We start from the raw sequence: 22,489 nt of genomic DNA, 5'->3' as shown, positions 1-22,489 counted from the left end.
CTGTTCACAAAACATTTTATTTTTAATACTCTCTGAGTCCAGCCAAGTATCCGTTAGGCTGATAAACCTAAATATTTTTGACAGTTTATTCAAGAAATAATTAGAAACAGCAAAAGGGAGCTCTTGTAAATGGAACTGCTACAGGGTTTCTGTGCAAAGGAGCAAGGCTGTTCAGGTGCCATTTTATAAAAATATACAACTAAAGAAAGATTATGACCTTCCCCCAAACATTGTTCTTGCCCTGTCTGCTTCTAGATGCCATTGCATATCTTCTCAAGATAAAAGCACATATTGTGTGTTTGTATAAGTCTGTATGCTGTGCATGCGTGTTTGCATGCATGTAGGAACATATGTATGTATGAGTGCATATACACATGTGGGCTACTACACCTGCCTGGCTTTTATATGGCAACCCAAAGTCAAGTTGTCACACTTGTGAAGCGGGCATTTCACCCACTAAGTCATCTCCTCAAACCCGCATGTTCTTTTAACACATCTTGCATTAAACACCAGTTTGAATCTCCTGGTTTATGTGTGTTTGAATACTCTTAAAACTGTTTTTAAAAATGAAAGACCATTATTTAAGATGACTCTAAGAAACATTTATTTTGCTACATTTAAAATACCAATTCACTTTCCTTTTTAATGACTCTGAAGTAAGAGTGCTTTTAAAATCCAGATTCTTCCTATGATAGACCACAAAATCTTTTTTTGGAAAATTAAAGTATTTTCTCCCTTCATTGATTGTCATTAGAATTGTGATTTCTCAAGTTAAAACTTTGATATCAAGATACATGAAAAGTCTTTTTAGTCATTCAAAATATATAACTCAGAGCATATTTTATGGTGTGAAAACAAAAAAATACATAATGAAATATTAATGAAAATACATAAAATATTTACCCATTACTAAAGTGCATGGTACAGGGCTAACAAAATAGCTTAGCAGAAAAAGATGTTGGCTGCCAAGCCTGACCACTTGAATCCTATTTCTAGGATCCACATGATGAGAGGAGAGAACTGAATCCTACAAGTTGTCATCTTTCTGAACATGTGTGCATGTACACACATGTTCACGCATACATAGATTACATACATACAGTAATAAACTTTTAAAGCAAAATATAACAACCATAAAAACTCTAGGCTACTTAGAGTTTTTTAAGACATCTAATCTTTTCAAGATCCATATTGCTTTGGTACATAAAAATCAAAGTACTTATTTTGCTACACTTATTTTTCATGTATATTTCACAAAACACAGAAAAGGTTTTCTGATCTTATTTAATGATGCTTATGTCTGTCATTTTCATGAGTCCCAAGAAGACTCAAACAGGACTGTCAGAATTCAAGCCATGTGGCCCTTGTGTGGTATATTAATGACAGGCTTAATCAAGGAAAAATTAAAATATATTCAGTATCTGAGTACAGCAAAGCATGATCTATTATTTGAGAAAGATCTTTAGTAGGACAATTATAAAAAATTGTCCTTTTATCTAAGTGAACTAATTATGATAATGAATTTTATTTACATAGGACCCCTCAATAGTGTTCGATAAATAAAGCCTTTCATGGTAATAAGCAGGCTTCTGTGTTTAAAAAGAAAAACCACAGGTTTCTTCTGTATACTGAGTTTTCAACACTTTATTAAAGTCTAAGTTCATTAAAGCAAAACCTTATTAATTCTACTGGGCTGCTATGGACTGCAGGACCATTTCTCCCGGTGTATACATTCATGGTAAGCCAAACATCTGTTTTACATGCTGTCACATTAAGCCATCCTAACCTTTGTCTTTGATACTATTTGTATGTACAACAAAGTAAATTAATCCAAGATCCTGTCAGATCATAAAACCCCTGTTAACTCACGTTTTTAAAATAGGTTTGTTAGCTCCCCCAACTCCATCCCACATTTATTTTTTTTCTTTTATAATCTTTGTTCTCAGCAACCCACAATTCTTTCTGGAGACATGCAAATTAGAAAAATAAATAATAACAGGATCTCCGATTACTATTTAAAACCAAGCTGGATGCATCTTGCGTATTCCAGTTATATGGAACAGTCTTCAGTGTAGATTAGAGCACTGGTATTGGCCAATGGCTGACTTTAGTAGAGTGCCAATCATTCTAGAAAATAAAACATGCTTAGCTTACTCTATTAGAAAGGCATTTTTAATGTTTGCTGCTGTGTAAGAGGTAGCAGAAGACTAATAATGCATAAGCTAGTCCTAGTTTCTGAGACAATTTGTTGAGAGACGATGTAACAGCATAGTATAAAGAGACTGAGATACAATGAAGCATTGCAGGAGCTGTGGGCTTTGGGCCTTCTTATAGGAGCCTACCAGAGTACTACCAGACACTTAAACAGAGCCGCATGTGTGTATTCGTCCCTAAGGGGTTGGTCTCTGCTAGTGGAGACAGTAATTCCTACTCAAAATGATGTTTCAAGTTGAATGAGATATCTGTATGTTCTCAAAACAGAAGAGGACCCAGTAAGGTTAGCCTATTTACCCTATTTAAGACAATTATCGCAATTTTGACTCCACTGTCATTGAATAGAAGAAGTAGCTCTTAGTTATTATTTGGCTTATTGTCTGTGTATAGAGAGTTCCTCACGTGGCTGAGAGTAAAAGGGTCATAGGGAATATACTGAACAAGCAAAATTGTTTGTGATGATTTTATGGATGTTATCACTAAGCATACAGATTGCATATCTGAATGTTAATTAGTATTGGCTGTTAGTTTCAAGAAGGGGTCTACCTAACAACATTTTAGAACAGCTTGTTAAGTGAAATTGGCAGTCTATAGTCCCTCAGTTATTTCTAAAACTTAACAATTCAGACTTTCTTCGTCCATCTCCTATCCCCTGGCCTCTGACAATATTAACTAGTACAGATTTTTAATTGTGTGTGAAAGAAACCAAGTTGGCCTCAGCTGTGTGTGTGGCAGCACCGGAGAGTGTGTATACCTTGTAGTACACTATTCATCAAGCTCTGGTTCCTTTTTATTGTGTTCATTTGTAGTGAAGTATGCTCTGAGAGACAGAATTTCTATAAAGTTATTTGTATAAGTGTCTTTCCAACATGACTTTTGTTATTTGTGACTTGATGGATAAGGACAAGACCTCAGATTACATACCCGTGGCTAGACAAATGCACCTTGAATCTTGGCACAGCATTACAAATTCTTGGAAAGATAAATTGCTAGCCCCACTAACATATATATCTTCCACAATATGCTTTTTTTTAAACTTCCACAACTATGAGGGGATGTGGTTATCACTATGTAATTATTTCGGTAATTTTAAATACACATTTTAATGTATTTCTTAATTTCACCTGACACTTTTAAAAAATGTTGCTAGTAATTTGACAAGTTCACTTGTGCATAATGCATTTTAATTACTCTGCTCCCCATCCTGTCTGATCTCCCTTGCTCCTCCCTCCCCACCAGAAACTTGCCTAAATCCAACACTTTTGGTTTTGCTTCGTGATCCTTTTGGTTTAGCCAGGACCATCTCTGTGACCATTGTGTTGAGACTGTCCATTGGAGCCTGTTGGGGTAATCTGTGTGTACACTACTGAAAGCAAGAATTTCCCTCTCACTGAATCTATCAGTGATAGTTCCGCTCCTCTTCCAGCTCAGTGTTGAAGGGCCTATTCTTGTGCAGACCCAGGACAGGCATCCACAGTGACTGTGAGTTCTTTATTACAATAGAATTTTTTTTCATCTTGCCAAAATGACATTACATTTACACCTGTGTACTCAAGCTATCCTGTATTCTCAGTGCCTTGTATGCCTGTGAGTCTCTGTTTGAAACAAGATGATTCTCTGAATGAAGGCTGCAAATAGCATTTGTTTAGGAGTATAAACATAAATATTTGGAAAGCAGTTTAATACTATGTTAGTTTAGCTAAACAGTATTAAGTTTACTCTGGGGCCTTTGACTTACCCCACCATGGGCTTTTTGGCTGGCTTTACTGTTTCAAGAACAAATTCCCTCCTGTGGAGTAGACCTCAAATCCAAGTAGGGAGTGGTAGTTGGTTACCCCTATAAATGTTGTGCTACTATTTCAAAAGTGAATATGTTTTAGCTGAGGGGTTCACAGGTGGATATGATGGGTATATGCCCAAAAGTGGTATAGCTGAGTCTTGAGGTAAAGAGTCCTGTCTTCCTAAGGAACCACCATACTGGTTTCCATGGTAGTTGTACAAGTGGTTTAGTTTAGTTTAGTTTAGTTTTGTTTTGTTTTGTTTTTTGCCAGCACGAGCTGTCACTTGTTTTATTGAGCTTAGCCATTCTGACAGATGTAAGAAGGAAGCTAAAAATGGTTTTGAAATGCATTTTTCTGATTGCTAAAGATGTTGAACATTTTTGAGTGTTTATTAACCATTTGAGTTTGCTCTACTTGAATTTTTTGTTTAGAACTGTACATCGTTTTTCAGTTGGGATATTTGGTTATTTTAATACAAAGTTTCTTGAGTTCTTTCTATATTCTGCATATTAGCCCTTTATCAGATGTGGAGTTGATAAAAAAAAATCTTTTACCCCATTTTGTAGGCTACCATTTTGTCTAAATGATGGTGTCCTTTGCATGAAGATCTTTTTAGTTTCATGAGGTCCCATTTATTGTTTATCTTAGTGCCTGCATTAACAGTGCTTCTGTTCAGAAAGCCGCCTCCTGTGCCAGTGAGTTCAAGGCACTTTCTCTTCTGTCAGGTTCAGTGTGTCAGGTTTTATGTTAAGGTCCTTGATCCATTTGGAGTTGAGTTTGGTGCAGGGTGATAATTTTGGATATATTTGCATTCTTCTACCTGCAGCCATACAGTTTGACCAGCATCATTTGTTGAAGATCCTTTCTCCAGTGTAGATTGCTATGTTCTTCCTTTATCAAATATCAGATGTTCATAATTGTATGGGTTTTTGTCTGAGAATTCAGTTCAACTCCATTGATCAACATGTCTCTTTTTATGCTAATATCCTGCTGTTTTTATCATGATAGCTTTGTAGTATAACTTAGATCAGGAATAATGAGACCTTCTGAAATTCTTTTATTGTTCAGGATTGTTTTAATATCTTGCATTTTTTTCTACTTACATAAGAAGCTGAAAATTATCCTCTCAAGAGCTGTGAGGAATTTTGTTAGAGGTTTGATGGGAATTGCCTTGAATCTGTAGATTACCTTTGGTAAGACAGCCATTTTACTATATTAATCCTACCGGTGAGCATGGGAGATCTTTCCATCTTTTAATACCTTCCTTTATTTCTTTCTTCAAAGGCTTGAAATTTCTATCATACAAGTCTTTCATTTTCTTGGTTAAAGTTACTGAAGATATTTTATATTATATGGGGCTATTGTGAAAGATGTCTTTTTCCTGATTTGTTTCTCAGTCATTTTTTACATAGGAGGGCTACTGATTTTAATGAGATTATATAATGAGATGATCATGTGGTTGTTTTTTTCTTTCAGTTTGTTTGTATAGTGGATTACATTTATTGATTTTCATATATTAAACTGTATCTCTGGGATGAAGCCTTCTTGATTATGGTGGTTGATCTTTCAAATGTGTTGTTGGATTTGGTTTGCAAGTATTTTATTGAGTTTTTTTGCATCTATGTTCATAAGGGAAATTCATCTGTAATTTTCTTTCTTTGTTGTGTCTTTGAGTATAAAGGTAAATGTGACCTCATAAAATGAATTGGGTAATATTCGTTTTGTTTGTATTTTATGGACTAATTTGAGGAGTATTGGTGTTAAATCTTCTTTGAAAGTCTGGTAGAATTCTGTGCTAAAACAATCTGACCCTAAGCTTTTTTTTTTTTTTTTTAACCTGGGAGACTTGATGACTGCTTCTATTTCACTAGAGGATATATCAATCTGTTTAAATTGTTTATCTGATTGTTGATTAACTGCCACGGACCGACCCAGCCAAGGTCCCACACCCGTGGGAAAATCAGAGGTTTGGATATCAGGTAGAAACAGGTTAGGCGGATTTGACAAACAGACACACACACCAGAAAGTGTTTGAAGCTGCTGTGATTTACTTAAGTCAAGCTAACACTTATATAGTGATTACATAAAGAAGCACCTTGAAGTTGACATACTTCCCAGAACATTCAGACTTTTACCAACAATACAAAGTTTACATTTTAACTGAAAGAGCAACCTGGTAGAAAGCAGTGTCTACAAAAAAATCTTGGCCTAAAAGCTTTTAAGCAAAGCAAACATAGAACTCTAAACTCATGACTATTTATACAGTTTTATTGCTGCTAATTAGTGAGGAGAAGGCCAGGGGCTGTCATTGCCCTCCAAGCCAAGTCGGCTAAAGATTTTCAACCCTCCCTAGAGATAACAGGAATTCCTCCTGTTTGTCTTGCTAAGGATTTACAATCTTCCTTTAGAAATAGGATGCTTGAGCTAAAACTCATAGTATAATACAAAACCTTCTGACCTCCTATGTTCGCCTATCTTCTTTTTGCCTCATCATAAACACCTGTGTTTGGTTATGGTTTTGTAGTAGTTTTACTGCAGTGGGAATATCTAGAGCATTCATCTTGACAGATCCTGATTAAATATTTTCTTTAGAAAGACCTGAAACTCTTGCCCCTTTATTACCTACAATGTTTGGTTTTTCCACAAGCAATTCCTGATACTGAATCTGATTTATTACCTCTCCTAAAGTTTTATTTTTCTTCCACTCTTTTTTGCTAAAGCTTTCAGTAATCTATCAGAAATGTGTTTCCTTGAGTAGTTAATTGTGCTGTTCCAAGAATCATAGAGAAACAGCAAAAAAGCTCATCAATCCAACCCTGCAACCAAGGAAGCGTGGGACTCTCAGAATATGTCTTTTTGGCTTAGGTGTCCAGGGGAACACATTGCCAGTGACCTCCAGGGAGCCTATTCCTGAGGGAAACGTATCTCCCTCTTCTAGCACAATCTATTGATATGCTACACTGACGACACTGGAGAGGGTGTAGCAATTAACTTTGACAAGAGGTACCTATCAAGAAATTATATATTTCTTTTAGACGTCTCAGTTTGATGGAGTACAGGTTTTTGAAGCATAACCAATGATTCTTTGAATTTCCTTGGTGTCTGTTGTTATGTCTCCCTTTTTGTTTCTAATTTTATTCATTTGGATATTCTCTTTCAACCTTTTAGTTAATTTGAACAGTTTGTTGATCTTAGTGATTTTCTCAAAGAACCAACTCTTTGTTTCATTGAGTCTTTGAATTGCTCTCTTTGTTTCTATTTTATTGACTTCAGCCCTGTGTTTGATTATTTCTTGCCATCTATTTCCTTTGGGTATGACTTCTTTTTGTTCTAGAGCTTTCAGGTGTGATATTAAGTTGCTAGTATGATATCTTTCCAGTTTTTTTTTTTTTAATGTAAGCACTTAGTGCTCCAAACTTGCATCTTAGAACTGCTTTTGTTGTGTCCTATAAGTTTGAGTGTGGTGTGTACTCATTTTCATTGAATTCTAGAAAGTCTTTAATTTCTTTTTTTATTTCTGCCTTGACCTGTTTTTTATTCATAGAGAGTTTTTCAGTTTCCACGGGTCTGTAAGCTTCCTGTTGGTTTTTTGTTGTTGTTGTTGTTGTTGTTTTATTTTGTTTCTGTTTTTTGAGACAGGGTTTCTCTGTGTAACTCTGGCTGCCCTGGACTCGCTTAGTAGACCAGGCTGATCTCCAACTCACAGTGATCCACTTGCCTCTGCTTCCCTGAGTGCTGAAGGGTCTGGGCCACCACGGTGCTTTCTACTTTGTTGTTTTTGCTGTAGATATCCACCCTTAATATAGGCATCTGGGATTGTGGTGATTGTAATAGTTTGTAATAGATTTGTAATAGATTGTAATAGTTTGGGTGACAACAATCTGTTTTTGTCTCTGTTAGGTCAGTGTTTTGTTCCTCAATTTCTGTTTCTTCCCTGGACGTTAGAGAATCAATCTGGTGGCTGCCCAGGGCTTAGATCTGGAAGAGCAGAAGGAGAGGTGTGGATCTGCTGGCTGCCTACTAGTTGCCCTGCCAAGAACCCCGCTGGGGTTGTGGGCTGGGACAAAACAACGAGAGAAAGGTTAGAAGGGGAAGATTTGTGGGGATCCACAGGGGATAGGAGCAGGGAAGGCTGCCATGGGTGTTCTGCTAAAGAGATGTGAATGAGACTGTGGGACTGGATCTGGAGAACAGAGGGTGAAGAGAAGATCTACAGGCAACCAACCTGGTCTGGAATGGCCTGAGTTAGCAGAAGGTGCCTGCTGGAGTTGGGGCTGGGATAAAGTGTGGAGTGGAGTAAGGAAGGTAAGAAGTCTGTGTGTGAGATCCACAAGAGATGGGGCGTTGCAACTTATGTTCTGTTATAGAGCTAGGGATGAGACTAGAGGATTGGATTTGGAAGGGAGAAGGGAGTGGTGCTATGTTTGCAGACAGGGACCTAACATGACAGTAGCCTGGGAGGCTTCACCCAGCATCAGACTGAGACAGATGCTGGGACTTGCAACCAAGCATGGGGCTAAGCACTGGGGGTCTTGTGGAAGTGTAGCGGTAAAGATGGAAGGCCCTGGAGGATTACAGGAGCCCTACAGGACGACCAACAAAGACAGTTAACTCAAACCCACAGGAGATCACAGAGACTGACACACCAACTAAGGAGCTGGACCTAGGCCCCCTGCACGTATGTGGCTGATGAGCAGCTTGATCTTCATGTGCGTTGCCTGGAAAGTGGTATGTGGGAACTGTTTCTAACATGGGCTCTATTGCCTGCCTTTGGAACACTCGTCCCAGCAGAACTTTTTTGCCTGGCCTCAGTGGATGAGGATATGCTCAATCCTGATGTGACGATATGCTGGGAAGGGTTGATATTGGCAGGGTGTGGATGGGAGGACGGAGCTCCCCTTTTCCAGGAGAAAAGGGGGAAGGGAAAGGAGGAGGAGGGGAGGGAGACTCGGAGGAGAGGAGAAGGGGTGCTGCCCTTGGGATGTAAAGCAAATAAACTTTAAAAAATTGAAAAAGGAAAGCCTTCAGTTGTCTTAGCTGTTTCCCTGGTGTATGTGTTGCTGGTGAATGCCTGCTGGTGTTGGAGGTTGAGATCATGGGATAAACTGAGAGAAGGAAAGTTGGAGGAGGTCTTCATGATACATTGAGGATGGGGTTAGCAAGGAAAGGGAGACCATAGCAGGTTTTCTGCTACAGAACTGGGAATGAGTCTTGGGCCACTGTGTCTGGATTCTTTTTTACTTCTTTTTTTGTTTGTTTGTTTGTTTTTTAAACTGTTTTTAGGATTTTATTTTATGTTTATCAGTGGTTTTGCATGCATACAAGTAACTGTGCCACGTGAGTATCCAGTGCCCATAAAGGTCAAAACAAGGCATTGTATCCCCTGGAACTAGAATTACAGGTGGTTGTGAGCCACTGTTCAGGTGTTGGAAATTCATCTGCAAGTGCAACAAATGCCCTTAACCACTTAGCCATCTCTACAGCCCCAACTTTTGATGTATAAAGTATATTTTCTTTAGTTTGGCTATCAGTTGGTTTGAATATGACTTCAAACATTGTGGTTGATCTTTCTCTCTATCCCATCATCTCCTATATCCATCCCCTCCCATTAACTTTCTTCTTAAACTTTTCCATCCTTAGTATTTCCTCTTCTATCTCCATATTTCTTACATTCTACAATCATCCTCCCTTATACATGCCCCTTCCAATAGCTTCTTTTCTAGTTTCCTGGCTTCTGTAGTAACCACAAGTTGAACATGCAAATTTAGAAATTGGAAAACTGGGATCCACAAATGAAGAAGAACATGTGCCTTTGGAGGGGGGCTCACTCAGCATAATTTTTTTCCAAGCGCCATCCATTTACCTTCAGATTTCTTAATTTTATTTTTCTTTATGGCTAAATCAAATTGCATTGGGCATATGTACCATGTTTTCAATTTCCATTGATGAGTTGATGGACACCTTGGCTGATCTGATTTCCTAGTTATTTTGTGAACAGAATAACAGTGAACATGTGTGAGCAAGTATCTCTGCAATAGAGTAGAGGATCCTCTTGAGTATACATCAAGGAGTACAGTGGCTGGGTCAGATAATAGTTCTATTTCTAGAAAAAAAAATATGCGTTACACTTTCAATGAATACAGTTTCTTTTCTGATACATCCTTGAAAACATTGTTGTCATTTCTTGATAGCCATTCTATCTCGAGTAAGACAGAAACTCAAAATTGATTTAATTTACATTTGCTTTGTTGAACACTTTAACCTATTTTTTGAAATGTCTCTGTTCAGATATATTAGTCCATTTTTTTTTTATTTGGTCCTTTTTCTGTATGGTTTTGTTTTTGTACTTTGTATGACCTATACATTAATTCCCTTTTGGGATAAATAGGTGTCATCTGCCACTTTTGATCATGTGTGAACCTAGCCTTGAAAGGTTGCTAATGAAAAAAAAGAAAAAGAAAAAGAAAGGTTGCTAATGATCAAAACATAATTCTTATTTTTTATGAATAAATCTTTTCACCATTTTCAGTGCTATTCCTTTTTTTCATATTACATTGCAATTTTATGTGCATTCTGAACTTTAAAGAAAGACATCACAGAGTAGCACACACATATCAAAAAATGTTTCTTTGCCATGAAACATTTATTGTAAGACACATAGAGAGACACTTTTTAATGACCAGGAAAACTTCTGCAAAATGCAACAGTGTGTGGAAGCTCCCTTCTTAGAGTCACACTTTGACTTTTTCTGCATGGTTGTATTTGCTGTGATAGTGATAAAGATGGCTCTCTGGTTGGTTGATTAAAGCAATCAGCTTCATCCTTTACTCATTTGGGGCAACATTGTTTCTCGTTTTTTTTTTTTTTTTTCAGTTCATCATTATCACATGCACAGGTGTTTGAGAGTGTGGCGCATAACCAAAAGATGGCTGTCTTTATGTTCCAGGGATATGAACTTAAGACGTTATACCAGGGAACCCAGTTTAGGAGGTGTGCCCTCCTGTAATATTTTAGCATTTTATTCCTTTAAAATATTTATTTCTTTAAAATAAAATGCTAAAATATTACAGGAGCTTGATTACAGGTGGTAGCTAATTTGTAGTCTTTGGTACTATGACCCTATGTCTAAAATGTGTCTTGTACATTCATTTTTCCTTCTCTATCTTCCCAACCTCTGTTGGAAATGAATCTTTTTTTCTAGTAGCCACATCTTTGGGCAAGATTTTGGCTAGTGTTATGGCAAAGGTAATCAATGCTCTATTGGTATCAGACTGTTCTTAGAAATGAGGCAGAGTCATATTTGGAAGTAATAAGAAAGATAATGTCCAGACCAACAAAGTCAGCCCCTAATCCAAATTTGAAAGATAGTAAGAATGAAGATCAGCTAGATCTTCAAAGATCAGCCCAAAGATGTGACTATCAAGAAAAATTCTAAACTGAATGAAAAGCTGAGTAAGCCTAAAAACCTTACTGTAGTGACTTTCTGTTTCCCTAAGCAAGATTAGACAAGAATCAGTTTTATCTTTCCACAGGCTGATAACTAAGATCAGTGTAGATGCCAGTCCCCAAACTCTAATGCAACTTCTGTCTAGACAGCAGCAAATGGAATCTAAAGTTTAAGGTAAATGAAATCCATGCTTCTGTGACATATTTTTCTAGAAGTTTGCCCCAAACTTTTATTCTGTTTCTGTATCGTGGTTTGATGAGGTACTTAATACCACATTGGAATAGATTTACTTTCTCCTAGTAATTCTGTAGCACTTAAAAATACTGTAGTATTTTTAAGAACGGAAGTGGCTGCCAAAGTGCTGATGAGAGTGCCACCGAATAAAATGGTGATGATGGGAGACTGGCGGGCACACGGAAATGCCAGGATGTGTGAAGGGATTCCTCATCGGTTCTGCCGCTGGGAAATTATCTTCATCTTACCACAGACAAATTGACTTTTATACCAAACAGTTATTATTTATCACCAATTTCAGTTATCTCGAAAGCATTACTCTTACGTTAGTAGTAATTTTTTTACTTTGAAGTTGTCATTTTTAAGTATTTACTGTGATCTTCAATGTTTCTATTTAGTAATTTTGTAGTAGCTAAAAAATGCTTCGCATTTATGTGTTACTTATGTGTTTCTCAGACTTTAACTAGTGCTGCGTATTACCTGTGCTGTTGTTTATTTAATATTTTTCTTTCTTTTGTATATGAATTGATTTATTCCATCAAAAAATACTAGTTGTGAATTTATATACCAAGCTTTAGGCCACCTTCAAAATTTAAATAACTTTTTTATTCTTTATATATGCTGTGTGAGTATTTTAAAATATGAATTTATGTAATACATAATAATTAAAATATTGAAAGGTTTTATAAAGGTTTTGTTTAAAACAATATCACATGTATCAATAGCATTTTGAGAAAGTATACTTTGGTGTTTGTAAAGCAGCTTTGTGTTCATGTTCTTTTTAGATCTCAGTGACTTACCATGATGTACATCTTTATCCCCACTTTACAGAGGACAGAACTGAAGCACAGAGAAGAGACATTGATAAAGACATGAGTCACAGGCTGTTCACACAGTCTTTGTTTCTAACTCTACACAGTTAGAGTATTCTTAGTATTCTTAGTATTCTTAGTATTCTTAGTATTCATAGTATTCTTCATTAGCCCACAACTACAAGACATGCTAGAAATATAATGGGAAGCTTGAAGACAGAAGTCTCATCTCTGTTATGAAATCTGTGATATGGCTGGTATGCCATCATTTGTCCTTAGACTACTTTATGGGGAGAGACATACAAATTTAGAGGGTGGTTTGATATCATGTCCATTTAGCAAAATAATAATAGTAAATTAACTCTGGGGCCTGGATTCTTGACCAGATGTACAGTACAAGGCAGGTGTTTCCTTTTAGGAAACAGTTCTTAAGTCCTATAAGAAAGTGTTTGGTTAACCCCATAGCATTCATGCCACTATTTCCATTGATAGTCTTGTCTCACTGATCATTATCATGTCTCATAGGATTCTCATAAGACTGTTGACTTTCTCCCCCAGAAGCCTACATAGCACCTTCTGGTACTACAAAACTAGTTAAGGAAGGAAACTTCCTATTTAGTACAAATTTGATTTCTTCATGTCCTGTGACAAAAATGTGTATTATCTGCAGCAACCATGGAGTTCTTGGTGGCCAAAAAAGAACCATGCCGTGTTCTGTATTGTTTTGCGGTCTCCAAGGCATCCTTGACCAACAAGTAGAAAGGATGTATCCAATACTTGGAAAAAGCTTTTTGTTTGTCAATCTATGGTTTCTGGGAGGAGCATTCTCTGATTTGTAGAATAACCCCAATTAAATGTTTTTCTATGAACGTATTTATATATGAAGCTTATAAACTAATAGGTTTACTTTGTTTCAAACTACCTTAGTGTTGGTTATCTATCCCCCACCCCCACTTTGCTCTATTCCCCCATTCCTTTCTATATTTAAGCCTCCCTCCCCATTTTCCTTTTATTCTTCATATCCCCTGTATTCTAGTACTTCTCATCTTTAAAATCTCTTTCCCCTTCTCTTTAATCATCCTTTTCTTCCCCTTCTCTTTAATCATCCTTTTCTAGTTTTCGAGGGTCTACTCCACTTTAAACACACAAATCTAAAGATTCAATGCTAAGATCCACATATGAATGAAAACATGCAACATTGTCTTCCTGAGTCTGGGCTACTCAGTATGTTTTCTCATTTCTTACATTTCCCTTCAAATTGCAGGGTTTTTTTTTCTTTACAACTGAATAAGGTTTCATTGTGTACGAGTACCACACTTTCATTACCCGTTCATCAGATGATAGACATCTACACTGCTTCCATGTCCGAACTATTGTGACTAGAAAAGCTATTAACGTGGAGGAGTATGAGTCTCTGTAGTTGTAGATTTCTTTGAGTGTATACACATTCGTGGTATGTCTGTCATTCTAGAGGTTGGCCCCTAAGTGAATGGAGCTGATAAAAGAGGAAGACTAATGTTTCATGGACTATCCAGCCTTATTCAGAGCATCGGACAGTTTGTACTCTGAGGGTTCAGAGGAGTCACATGAGTAAATTGTGCAGTCACAAGGGCAAGCTGCGCAAGGTGGACAGGTTGCAGGGGATGGGCAAACCAAACAGAATGCAGGCATATGAATAGCCACAACTGAAGTAAACGCACTCCTCTCTGCTGTCCTGGGGAGGGGCATGAAAACACACTCCAAGAAGAATTCCATGTTTTGGAAGAAACTAAGGTCACAAGGCTCTTATCTTGGTTCCTTAGAGTTTTCTCACAAGCACTGAGAATTATTCTTACACGACTCCATGCTAGACCAGTGCTGCAACAGTGGTATAGCCAAGACATAGAGTAAACCAATTCTTGGTCTTTGGAATAACCGCCACATGGATTTCAGTAGTGGATGTGCCAGCTTTTTCTCTCAACAAAAGTTGCTAGAATGAGACGAACTCTCAAGGTCGTTCTAATTTGCATTTCCATGCTACTTAAGGGTCATGAACAATTAAAAAAGAAATCTCTAATCGTTTGTGTTTCACCTTCTAAGAACTCCATTCCGTTCCATAGCCCGCCTTTTAATAGAGCTAATTGTTTACCTGGTATTTTCTTTAGCACATCCTAGCCACTAACTTTTTTGTCAGATATTTATTAGTAACTAATTCTTCCCATTCCGTAGGATGCCTCTTCAGTCTATTATCAGTTTCCTTTGCAATTCTGAAGCATTTTCATGAAGTGCCACTTGTTGGTCCCTGTCTTGGTTACTATTACTGTGATGAAACACCATGGCCAAAGCAACTTATAAAAGGAAGCATCTAATTTGGCTTATGGTTTTGAGCAAAAGAACAGCTTAGAGCTCACATTTGATCCATATCCATGAGGCAGAGAGAGCACTGGGAATCAAAGGAATCTTGTGAAACCAAAACCCACATTGGAGGTGACACACCTCCAATAAGGCCATAGCTCCTAATCCTTTCAAAACAGTACCATCAACTAGGGAACAAGCATTCAAACGTATGAGCCAGTGGGAGCTATACTTACTCAAGCCACTGCAGTCCTGTTTACTGAGTGAGCAAAGTTCTATTCAAAAAGTCCTTACCTGCGCCTACATCTTGAAATGTACTTTACTCTTGCTTCTAAATGTTTTGGAGTTTCCATTTCAACATTGAAATTTTTGATGCATTTGTATTTGATTTGTGTGCAGGGAGAGAGAGAGAAAGATAAAGTTTCATTCTTCTACATGTAGGTATCCAGTTTCTCCAAAACCATTGGTTTAAAGCTGCTGTCTTTCCTCCAGTGTGTCTTTTTTGTCATCTTTGTCAAAATTCAGATGGCTGGAGGTGCTTAGAATTACAGCTGGGTCCTCAAATCTAGTCCGCCGACCAGTGTGTCTGCTTTTGTTACTGTGTCACTCAGGAATGGGAGTATCTTCAGAAGAGTTTAGGGATTTTGTTGGTTTTGTGTGTGTGTGTGTGTGTATGTTTGATTTTTGTTAAGAAAAGTTTTGGTTACCAGGATTTTTTTTTTTTGCTTCCATGCAAAATTTTAGATTATTTTTCAATTTCTGTGAAAAAAAATTCATTAGAAATTTGATGGGATTGCATTTTATACTTGTGAAGCATGTATGAAGGGTTGTGCTATGATGGCCATTACTAGTGGCGGCATTATTATGAGAATGAGAGAAGTCCTCTACCATCTTCTCACCAAGCTAGGAATTACACATGTTCTGGAAGACCTGACTTGTAACTCTGTAAGAATCTAAAATTATAATTATAGGTAAAGTATAAGTTCCTTCAAATAACTTGCTCCTTCAGTGTAAGTTTTATAAAAAATATTTGTGTGTGTTTAATATTTTAATGCTAGATTTATATGCTTGATTTCCCTAGTTTTTATTTATATGCTAACTAATTTATAAGGAAGTCTTCATTAAATCATTAAGTATAATTTCCATTTGATGAAAATTTGAATATATTTTGTTCTTCTCTGATACCATTTTTAGAAGTACTCTTAAAGAGTTTCTTAATGTTTTGCAATTATACCTGTATTTTTCCATAAACAATATACAGTACATATATATATATGTGTATATATGTGTGTGTATGTGTATACACATATTAAACATTTTCCTGGGAATGTATATGGTTTTGTCACAGAAATACACAGTGGTGTGTACCTTATTTTTGTTTAGTTTCAGAAACCGTTACTCTTCTCTGTAGGCCACTGAACCATCTGTGAATTATGTAGCTCAGTGTGACTATATCCTAGAGCTTCAGAAGCAGATTTAAATTAAAAAAAAAGAGAGAGAAGACAGTTTTTTTCAGGCAGTTGATTGCCATTATTTCTGGTAATTACTTTAAATATAAAATAATTTATGTGTGTATTAAGGTGCAGTTCCCACAGGCACTGGTCATATTTTTATTAAATTAAGTAGTTTTTTTTGTTTTTTTGCTTTATACATATGTACTTTATATCATCACCCCCGACCTGTATCCCACTCTCAAATTCATGGACTTTTTTTTCTCTAACCATTATTGCTATACACATACAGAGACACTGAATAAATATATAAATAAAAAAAGAGACTGTGGTAGGTAATAAATTTAAAAAAAATTAAAGACAACTGGAAAACCATCCAGGCATTTTAAAAAATTGAATATGACATAGTGTATAAAGGGGTTTGCTCCCAAGCCCAAGGACCTGAGTTCAATCCCTGGGGCCCACATATGGAAGAAGAGAAATAACTGCTACAAGTTGTCTTCTGACCTCTATACATGGGCGGTGTCATTAGCACATGCAGGCACATCAACAAATAAACAAAACAAAATTGTAATTGAAAAATTTGAACATGTTACTAAATTTCAGTAAACAGTTTTTATTTTAAATAACTTAGCCTACACATATTCATATATTTATGTATGCCTGTATTTTTAATGTAGCTTTTTAGCTATAAAATAATTTTAGATTTTATTTCATGCTGGACCTAATGTGGTGGGAAGAGGTTGGATATCCTAGAGTCAGAACTGTTTAATTCTGGCCATACTGTTTACTGTCATATGTGTAGGCATATATAAAATAAAATCATTTTGTAAGATTATCATAGTAAAGTAGTTTCTTTCACATAAAATGCACTAGAGGTTTGCACTGCATTACTTAATTAAAATTATAAATTGAGAACTTAAAAAATATTTTGACCAAACAAGTTTTTAAAATTAAGGCCAACAGGCTAATTGTTGTAGTTTTTGTTGTGATATAAACTTGAATTTTGTGCTTCATCACACTTCTGAGCTCTCCATGCACTGTGATGATGGACAGACCTTTCTGAGAGGCAGGGTTTCCCTCCTACTGGCAGCAGGCTCATTTAAAAATAAGTGGCGTTAACCATGAGCTGTACAGTGAGGCATTTGTATAGTGCGACCTGGTCTCAGAAATCAAAAACGGTGTAACTGTATTACGGTTCTGTAAACGTGATATGTATAATATTTTGCATGTTTTTTTCATGAATGTGAACATAAAATAGAACCTTACTTTACCATGAAATGTGAAACTACATAGAAGCCTTCTGTGTTTTAGACATGTGGATTCTTTCAGCTCACTTGGGCATTTCTGGTCAAAAGAACACATCTCTTTATGAAGTGTGGCAGGAACAAAGATGTCTCTTTTTTTTCTAGCACATATTGGATCAAATATCCCTAACAAATATGGTTTCTTTGAGACAACATACAAAACTACATAAATGACTACCTTTGTGTTACTTGGATGAATAGGTAGAAATGCCTGCACTCAGACATGAAAGTGAAAATGCTTTGTTATTCTCAGTGTGTACTTACTAGGATGAGGAGGAGGTCACAGAGAAATTATTTATAAATGACATTCATGAGTATCATTAAAATTTAAAGACAAAAGCTAATTTCTTTACCTATAAGTATTTATTTTCTTATCCATGAAACTTTTCCCAAACTCTGAATTTTCAAATAAAAGTGGCTATTTGTTAGTGGGGAGCATACAGGTAAGGGATAGCTTGATTTTTTTTTAAGAGCAATAAAAATAGCAAAATATTTCCAAAAGCATTTTGATGCATACACATTTTTCTCTTTGTTTGTTTTTCTGGGCGATGAAGTGACAAAAGCCTTGCATACAAATACTCAGCCCTACTAGGTATCCGAGTTCTATGGAAGAAGCCAACTTTGTAGATTCATGGTGATGGCAGGACAAAAGAGGGAACAAACTCACAAAGTATCTGTCCCTCCTTCCGAAAGTAACAAGGACTCTGCATGGTCTACCCTTCTCGGTTCTGTGGCCTCTGGGGAGCGATGCATTCTACAAAATAGTTGCTTTTAACTAGGCTGTATACAATGTGGCTTTTTGTTCTAATGGTCACAGAAGATAGGTATTACTGACCTTTTAACAGCAGAGAGAATGAGGTGTGGAAAACTTATGTGTCTGGGACTGGAGAGTCAGCTCATCAGTTAAGAGCACTTGCTCTTCTAGAGGACCCAAGTTCAGTTCTCAGCACCCACATGGTGGCTCACAACCATCTGTACCTACAATTCAAGGAACTCTGATGTCCTTTTATGATGTCCACGGGCACCAGGCATGAACAAGGTCTACCTATATACATTCAGGCAGAACATTTATGCAAATGAAATAAAATAAGTCTAAAACTTTTAAAAGAATATTTAAATGATTTGTTCATATTAAGAAATGAGGAGGTTAGCTTCCATTCCCAGCTCTTCTCCTCTCCCCTGAGATGGGAAGATGTAGCTACTGAGAGCATAAGGCAGTGGAGAGAGGAGGCCAGGATTTGTGAGCTGCCTTATCCTGTGAATTGATTGAGCAAGGACTGTATATGTGTTGGGGGGAGGGTCCCTTTCCCCAGTGCCCCCCTTGCTGTTCAGCAAGAAAGTAGCATAAAAAGCATGTTCAACAATGATAGGTCTGGGTAATATGGTTTGGTCTTCATACCTTCACTCAGGTGGAGCCCGAGAAGTTGAAGACCCTAACAGAAGGTTTAGAAGCCTACAGCCGAGTCCGGAAAAGGAACAGAAAGTAAGCACTTTGGTTTTCCATTTTTGTCTTTCCTTCAGAGACCGTGAAGTCTCAATGATTTGTTTCATGTTGTGACCCAGGTATTATTCTTTGATATTTACCATCAGAGGACCATAATGGACACGCCAGTTTCTCTGAAATCTGTCTGTATGGCCTGTGGGCTTTGCTTCTTTATCTATTCTGTCCTTTCTCTATTTTCCCTTCTTAATAGGAAAGAAAATGTGATTAATATTTCTTTAATGGCAATTAAATATGCTCTATAAGTTTAGTAAGGCTGTCGTTTACAACTCAAAAACTGGGGAGGGGAGCATCCAATTACACACATGTGAAAACTTCAGCAGATTACCTACCCACTGGTCAAAGTGATGCTAGTGATTTTTGCTGTTGTTTCACCAGAGTTATGGACTTGAATATAAGTTCTCTTAGAATTCAAGTATGAAACTGAACTTTGAACCATTAGTATTCAAGCTTTTCTGGATTGTTATTTGATGAATAAAATACACAGATAAACAGGTAATAATATTACAAAGCAGTCTATGATAAGGTAGTTTATGAGTTGTAATTGTTACTTCATATTAAGTAGAGAAACAAATGTAGTTCTTTATGTGTACACAGAGGATTATTTTAAACCATGTCGCCTTCATACCTGTTTAGTTCTCCATTTCAAACAACCAAGTATTACATACTAGAGCTGACAAAATGGCTGACTCAGTAAAGATACTTGCCCCCGAGTCTGATGATCAGAGCTGACAACCTTGGATCCACATAGTGGAAGAAGAGAAATCAACGCATGCAAGTCGTACTCTGCTCTCCACAGGTGCACCATGATGTGGGTGGGCACTGTGCACATGGCATACACACACTAAATAAATAGTGTTTGGGTTTTTTTTTTTTTAAAGCAAAATTACAAGCAAGGCCGTCATGACACAAGCCTTTAACCCAAGAACATGGAAGGCAGAGATGGGCCGATGTCTGCCTGATCTATAGAACGAGTTCCAGGACACTCAGGGCTACACACACAAAAAAACCCTATCTCGAAAGAAAACTGCTACTACCACTACTACTAGTTTGCCTGGATGTTGGTGGCACACACCTTTAATCCCAGCACTCAGTAGGCAGAGACAGGTGGATCTCTGTGACTTGTAGTCTAAGAAATGAGCCCAGGACAGCCAAGACTACACAGAGAAACCCTGTCTCCAAAATAGAAAATAAAAAATAAAAAAATAAAGAATTCCACATTAATCTTTGTTCATTTGTAAAATGATCCTTACCCACACCCCTTAAGACATAGGCTTAGTCTTTGTTGGTTTTGTTTTGAGAGTTTATCGTATTTTTTATTTATTTTCTCTTATGTGATGCTGGGGAGAGAACTCAAGAGTTTTATAAATATACAAGTGCTCTAGCACTTACCATCCCCATTCGCCATATTTTTTTTTTAATACCAGCTTTCACTTACACAGTTAGTAGTCACTCTTCTGCAGAAGATCCACGTTTCTCCACTATGAAATGGCCCTTCCCCTGCCAAGGTTGGATGTAGGACAAGACCACTAAAATTAAGCTAAAAGAAAGGAGGGGTATTGTGAAATACTGATGTTATACATTTATAGTTGAGTCATTGTTTACTACTCAGTGATACCCCTGCTTTTGCTGTAAAAGACCCCAAATGCTTCTGCCAGGAAAGCACATGACATTCCTTGTTCTTTGCACATTTTAATTGTGTGTTGAGGCATTTGCTACTTGGGTTATTTGCAAGATACATTTGGTAACACGGAAGTGAAGTAACCTCATCCAGATACTTAAAACACTGCTGTAAGATGAACTGAATCTCTCCCCCTGCTGCACATCTTCCGTTAGGCTCTTTCTGAAAGGTAGTGTGTAACACAGAATTTTAAAATTGTTTCTTTAGAGCCAGTTTACCGTTTGTGGTGATTTGATATGGGACTATAAAGCAACGCCCTTTATCATAAGTAATCATACAATTTAGCATGCAGATTGAAGTGAAAGAAGAAAACACAAAGCAGAGGTAATAAAATGCAGCCTTATTTATTATGCTGTTGTCTAAATACAGTGGCTGGCCTGGTGCTCCCCACTGCAGTGTTTTGCATTTTACAGGGCCGTTGTTTTCTTTTGTTTTATTCTCCCAATCGTAAAATAAGCAATAATTACTGAGCCCCTTTGCAGAAGAGGACACATAGACCCAAATATAATTAGTTGAAAGTTATATAACTGATAAATTATATTGAACCAAATTACTTATTTATTCATTCATCTATTACCAATTTTATTTAATCCTTATTTAAAAAAAAAATGTGCCAGGCACAGTGCTACTACCCTTAGAGACAGATTCTGAAACACACAATTAAAATGTGAAAATAGTAAGAAATATAAGTAATATATAAGAATATAAGAGAAACACAGAAAAGTTACAGTGAACTCAGCAAAGAATGGTTCCTAGAGCTGGGCATCTTGGCACATGCCTTTAATCTCAGCACTCATTGGGAAGAGGCAGGTGTATCTCTGTGAACTGAAGGCCAGGCTAGTCTAGATGGTGAATTCTGGGACAGCCAGCACTATGTAGAGAGATCTTGACTCAAAGACAACAACAACAAAAAGCCCAAATGTTTCTTAGAGATGACACCTAAGCCAAACCTTACACCTTTAAAAATGGGGTCAGGTAGGACAATATTTTTTAAGGTCAGTATTGAATTTTGGAAAGCATCAGATAGAACATTTTAAGAGGTAGGACCAGAAGTCTAAGCAGGAGCCAATATATTGTCAACTCTTTATTTGAATTACCCAAAAGGGGCCAGTATTCAGATTTCTCACCTCGACTTAAATGTATAAGGGGAGGAATCTTAAGAAAGCAGTATTAGTGGTTAAAGAAATCATCTAGATGAGCTCATGCCAGGAAACAAGGAAGGATAAGACCAAGTAATAATGAGAATGGAAGAGAAGAAATGTGTTCAGGAAATATTTAGGTGGTAAAATAAAGAAAACCTGGTGATGATCAAAATAGGAAGAAAAGCAACCAAGGGCTTGGGATTTCATGATTAGGAGGGAAGTAGAAACTGTTGAGGGAAGCAGGAGGATCACCATAAGTTCAAGACTAGCCCAGGCCACAAAGGGAGACCCTGTCTCAAAAAGAGAAACAAAACAAAGACTGAAACAATCGACAGAGATCCAGTAAGAAAAGAATGAGACTTCTCCATTGGGTTTGGCAACTTGAAGGCCACCATGACCATGGCAAGGCTAGTTTTCAGTCCTTTGGTGACAAAAAGTATTCTTGGGTTATTCAATAAAATAAGGAAGTAGAGAAAGGAGATCACAGACATTCATTCTCCTTTTTACACTTCCTATGAAACTTTCCTGGAAAGCCACAATAAAGGTGGGATGTTTTATTTTTAGAGTTTTTTTTTTTTTTTTTTT

The 22,489-nt window shown here is 37.0% G+C and overlaps 1 protein-coding gene across 2 annotated transcripts in view; it reads left to right on the top strand.

Annotated features, from left to right (window-relative positions):
• Positions 1-22,489, top strand: part of Mbd5 (methyl-CpG binding domain protein 5) — a 144,237-nt gene that overhangs the window by 111,965 nt on the left and 9,783 nt on the right. For both annotated transcript variants that reach the window (XM_055600366.1, XM_055600365.1), the window contains exon 10: positions 18,990-19,063. In XM_055600366.1, the coding sequence (XP_055456341.1) occupies positions 18,990-19,063 (74 nt within the window). The remainder of the gene's footprint in view (positions 1-18,989; positions 19,064-22,489) is intronic.

The sequence above is a fragment of the Psammomys obesus genome, unplaced genomic scaffold, assembly GCF_907164565.1.
Source record: "Psammomys obesus unplaced genomic scaffold, mPsaObe1.curated_primary_1811, whole genome shotgun sequence".
NCBI classification, from domain to species: domain Eukaryota; kingdom Metazoa; phylum Chordata; class Mammalia; order Rodentia; family Muridae; genus Psammomys; species Psammomys obesus.
Note: the sequence above shows the minus strand (reverse complement) of the source record. Positions and strands in the feature narration are given on the sequence as shown.